The sequence below is a fragment of the Jaculus jaculus genome, chromosome 11 (genome assembly GCF_020740685.1).
Source record: "Jaculus jaculus isolate mJacJac1 chromosome 11, mJacJac1.mat.Y.cur, whole genome shotgun sequence".
NCBI lineage: Eukaryota > Metazoa > Chordata > Mammalia > Rodentia > Dipodidae > Jaculus > Jaculus jaculus.
Window position 1 is genome coordinate 24830059 of NC_059112.1, and position 5322 is coordinate 24835380.

Genomic DNA, 5322 nt, shown 5'->3' on the forward strand with positions numbered 1-5322 from the left:
CACTCAGGAGGCAGAGGTAGGAGGATCACCATGAGTTCGAGGCCACCCTGAGACTACATAATGAATTCCAGGTTAGCCTGGGCTAGAGTGAAACTCTACCTTAAAAAAAAAAAAAAAAATCCACCCTTGCTTCTTGGATAGGAGTTGTTGTAGGTGTGAGTGTTGAGTTACAGGTGCTAGCTCACTTCGCCAAGAGAAAAGGTGTGGCTGGACAGACAGGCTTGGGTCGCTACCCTGAGATGAGCACCCCGTTCCTAACTAGGAAAAGACTCAGTTCTCCCATCTGTTTCTGTTCCAGTTGGTGATCAGGCCTTAAAGATTGTTCCCAGCGAACCGTGCCTGCCTCACGGATGGACAGAAGTGACACCTGTGATTGCCAGCAAAGGCCCTGAGACCACAAAGCCGCCCGTTGGATGGCGCTTGCTGGAGCTGCCCACTGCGGGCTCTTGCCCTAGGGATCCTGGACGTGTGCGCAGGACTCCAGGCCGGGAATATGCTGAGTTCCATCAAGTGCGTGCTGGTAGGGGACAGCGCTGTGGGGAAAACCTCCCTGCTGGTGCGCTTCACCTCCGAGACCTTCCCGGAGGCCTACAAACCCACGGTGTACGAGAACACGGGCGTGGACGTCTTCATGGACGGCGTACAGATCAGCCTGGGTCTCTGGGACACGGCTGGCAACGATGCCTTCAGAAGCATCCGGCCCCTGTCCTACCAGCAGGCAGACGTGGTCCTGATGTGCTACTCGGTGGCCAACCACAGCTCCTTCCTGAACTTGAAGAACAAGTGGATCGGCGAGATCCGGAGCAACCTGCCCTGCACCCCGGTGCTCGTGGTGGCCACGCAGACTGACCAGCGGGAAATGGGGCCCCACAGAGCCTCCTGCATCAACGCCATCGAAGGGAAGAAACTGGCCCAGGACGTGCGAGCCAAGGGCTACCTGGAATGCTCGGCCCTGAGCAACCGGGGCGTGCAGCAGGTGTTTGAATGCGCGGTCCGAACTGCCGTCAACCAGGCCCGCAGACGGAATAGGAGGAGGCTCTTCTCCATCAACGAGTGCAAGATCTTTTAACCCCCAAGACACTGGGCCAATGCTCACGAGCTCACCCCAGAGACCACGGGGAGAGCGCTAGGATACAAGCCAGAAAGGTTGGAGTTCTTTCTGGGCACATCTGAAGCAGTCTTACCTTGTGGATACAGGGCTGAGGAGGCGGGCCACTGGCTTACCTTTCCTCACCTCACTGGGCTTGGCCCAGCACAACCAGAGAGATTCCTTAGGGAGCCCTAGGAATAGTCCATCTTCAAATCCAAACTAAAATGGCCTTCCTAATTTGGACAATAAAGTCAGCTTTCCAAGTATTCCTTATTTAAAGACACATTTTTTTAATTTAAATAAAAAGGTAGCTGGTGTATATAATTGGTTTGGGCAGCTGGAAAGATTACTGTGAAAAACCAAACTGCTATATGAGGCAACAAACCATGTGTAGCTGTTCCACATGTTTCTAGTGTTATTATTTTCTCTTTTTTTTAAGTGTTATTATTTTCTTATGAATTACTAATTCACTTGAAACTACTTATTGCGTGCTGGATTTTTTTTAATGTAATCAAATTTTGAAATGACCATAGATTGATCCTTGCCATTCATTTGCCACTTATCTGTTATTCAGAGTTATATATTATATATGAAATACAGTTCCATAACATAAGACATTTTAATGCTGCTAAATGTTTTTAAATAGTCACTACAATATTTCTTTGTAATTATTTAAAAAAAAAAAAACATTTCTTGCTGGGTGTCATGATGCACACCTTTAATCCCAGCACTTGGGAGGCAGAGGTAGGTGGATTGCCGTGAGTTTGAGGCCACCCTGAGATTATATTGTGAATTCCAGGTCAGCCTGGGCTAGAGTGAGACCCTACCTCAAAAACCAAAAAGGAGCATTTCTTTTTTTTTTTTTTCAAATTTTTATTAACATTTTCCATGATTATAAAAAATATCCCATAGTAACACCCTCCCTCTCCCCACTTTCCCCTTTGAAACTCCATTCTCCATCATATCCCCTCCCCCTCTCAATAATCAGTCTCTCTTTTATTTTGATGTCATCATCTTTTCCTCCCATTATGATGGTCTTGTGTAGGTAGTGTTAGGCACTGTGAGGTCATGGATATCCAGGCCATTTTGTGTCTGGAGGGAGCACGTTGTAAGGAGTCCTACCCTTCCTTTGGCTCTTACATTCTTTCTGCCACTTCTTCCGCATTAGACCCTGAGCCTTGGAAGGTGTGATAGAGATATTACAGTACTGAGCACTCAGTCACTTCTTTCTAGCACCATAATACCTTCTGAGTCATCCCAAGGTCACTGCCATCTGAAAAGAGAAGATTCTCTACCCAAAGTGAGAGTAGCATTAATATAAGGGTATGAACATTAAGAGAAGTGCTTTCTGGGCAGTTTGATAAGCATAGTATATACATTTTTCCAGACAGCAGCAGACGTTACCCCGCTAGGGGCTTATGACTACTCCTGAAAAAAAAAAGCATTTCTTAGTTGATACTATCACTCAAAGAACTCCTTTTACACACTGTGTTGCTCTCTCATTCTAAGAAAGTTTGAAGGAAAACCTTCCAGGTGGAGGCTCACATTGCTGAACGAAACAGTAGCAGCACAAGGCATGGAAGTGAGCGGACGGTTTCCTCTTGCCCACTTCTTCCGACACGTGCTTCCTGCCTAGTTACATGTCTTGAGAGAGAGAGAGAGCAGGTTCAAAGTTCTGTATGATACTCATTTGACAACTATGTTCTCATTTGAGCTGTAAACTGGCTGGCATGATCAATATCATGTATTAATTTTAGGATCTAATTAAAATAATTAGGAAGGTTCCCATGTAGGTATTTATGTATGTGAATTTATATACTTATGAGTGAAAATTGTCACAAATCCCAGGCTCAGAGAACCGGGAAGCTGTGTAGCAACTGTTCAGATAACAAAAAGTTATCAGGGGCAATACTGAATAAACAAGGAACACACACATACACACACATATGCCTCAAACTCAATTCTATCTCATTGCTTACAAGCATTGATGTTGTTTACCTCTTAGAGGGCTACATAACTGGTAGGAGACATTGTGAAGATACACATCATTTTCTATACCCAGATATATCATTTCCCATCCCCAATCTAATAAAATGGGGCCATCTGAGCCATATCTCTGAAGGGCATTGTCATGGGGTAACGTGGCCCTTACACAGAGGAGGTAAGGATCTGCATGATTGGCTAGGATGAGGTTACGCTGACATGACCAAATCATTTTGTCCTTGCCTCAGTGTCACCTATGCCCATGACTTGACAGTCCCTGTCTTCAGTTCTTGGAGTTGGGCATCCTGAGGTTTGGAGGGCTGAATAGGTGACCAGACAGGGGACAGATAGGGGCCCGTACCTCCATATCTCTCATGTCTCTATGACAAGTCCCTATGATTCTCATCTTCCAAAACGCAATTTTAATTAGGTAGCAACTTTGTATGGAGACATCATGTGTCAGTACCATCATTTCCCTCCTCCCTGTCCCCACTCCACTGAGAGCCCTCCTTAATGGGATTGCTGGTATTCACCATGGGGTTGTGGGTTTTGAGTTGCGAAAGCAGCGGTCAGTCATGGAGGGAGGGGGGCAGTGCCTCCAGATGGTCCCTCCCGCCCTGTGGCTCTTACGTTCTTTCCACCCCCTCTTCCGCAAAATTCCATGAACCTTGGTGCTTGTGTTTCAAATCTACTTTAATGCTGAGCTCTCCAAAGGTTCTGGATTTCTGCTCTGGTGCATTTTGAGTGTCCTCAGTGTCTCCATCACCCGGGCGCTGGTTGTCAGGCTCACCATGGCAGCAGTGCTCTTGCTTCTCTCACCAGTTCCTCTGTGGTTTCCCCTGGGCCCTGGCTGATGTGCGAGGGGTGGTTCATATCCTGCCAGAGTCAGCTATCTTTTCTTGTCTAGTTGATAGATTTTGGTTGTCTAGTGTTCTAGCTGCTTTAATGGCATGTGGTATGGCCCTGCTCCCAACCTCTCTCTTTTTCCTTTCTTTCTTTTAAACAAGGTCTTACATGGTAGACCAGTTGGACCTCAAACTTGCAGCATCCCTCTTGCCTCAGCCTCTTGAGTGCTGGGATTACAGGTATGAACTACCATGCCTGGCTTATAAAAGATCTTTCAGGGCTAAAGAGATGGCTTAGCAATTAAGGAGCTTGCCTTAAAAGCCAAAGGACTGAGGCTTGATTCCCCAGGACCCATACGAACCAGATGCACAGGGTGGCACATGCATTTGGAGTTCATTTGCAGTGGCCGTAGGTCCTGGTGTGCTCATTCTCTTTCTCTTTCTTCCCTCTCATAAATAAATAAAAAATAATTTTAAAAAAAGGCCTTGGGGGCTGGAGAGATGGCTTAGTGGTTAAACGCTTGCCTGTGAAGCCTGAGGACCCCGGTTTGAGGCTCGACTCTCCAGGACCCACATTAGCCAGATGCACGAGGGGGCACACACATCTGGAGTTCAGTTTGCAGTGGCTGGAGGCCCTGGCACGCCCACTCTCTCTCTCTATCTGTCTCTTTCTCTCTCTCTGTCACTCTCAAATAAGTAAAAATAAACAAAAATAAAATAAATAAATTTTTTAAAAAGCCTTGGGCTGGAGAGATAGTTTAGCAGTTAAGGCAAGTGACTGTGAAGCCTAAGGACCCAGGTTCAATTCTCCAGGTCCCACATAAGCCAGATACACATGGTGGCGCATGTGTCCAGAGTTCGTTTGCAGTGGCTAGAGGCCGTGGCATGACCATTCTTACTCACTATCTCTCTCTCCCTCTCTCTGTCTCTAATAAATAAACAAATAAAAATAAATCTTTAAAAAATGACCAAGAAAAAGGTCTTTCATCATAAACACAGCTCCAAGACCAATCTTTGTCATGGCTGTTTATTTTTGACCTGTTAAAGAAATGAATTGCTGCTCACTTACTTAGCTATTCCTTAAATATATCCTTTCCTTCTTATTGAAGGGAGGGGTGGGAAGGATCCAGGTACCTGGCTCTAAATGGGAGAAGAGGAGGAAGTGTCATTGTTCCACAGGAGGAAGGAAAGCTAGACAAGGTGCAAATGGCTTTACCATCATCTGGTTAAGGACGCCCAAGTCAGGCTGTGGCCTGTTGGCAAGGGGCAACTGTCAAGTCCTCTCTGGAAAGCCTCACACCTAAGGCCAGGAGTCCATTTTTGATATTTCTCCCAGTGTGGACCTGGTAGACACTGAGCCAATCAGGGTCTGTCTCCCCTGCAGGACTGCATCTCCATGAAGGC

General features: G+C 46.4%; 1 protein-coding gene across 1 annotated transcript; it reads left to right on the plus strand.

Annotated features, from left to right (window-relative positions):
• Positions 1-308: 308 nt before the first annotated feature.
• Rhoh (ras homolog family member H) lies at positions 309-1424 on the plus strand. The gene has a single exon (XM_004658664.2). It carries the CDS (start codon positions 494-496, stop codon positions 1067-1069), a length of 576 nt encoding a protein of 191 aa, XP_004658721.1. The 5' UTR covers positions 309-493; the 3' UTR covers positions 1070-1424.
• Positions 1425-5322: the final 3898 nt, after the last annotated feature.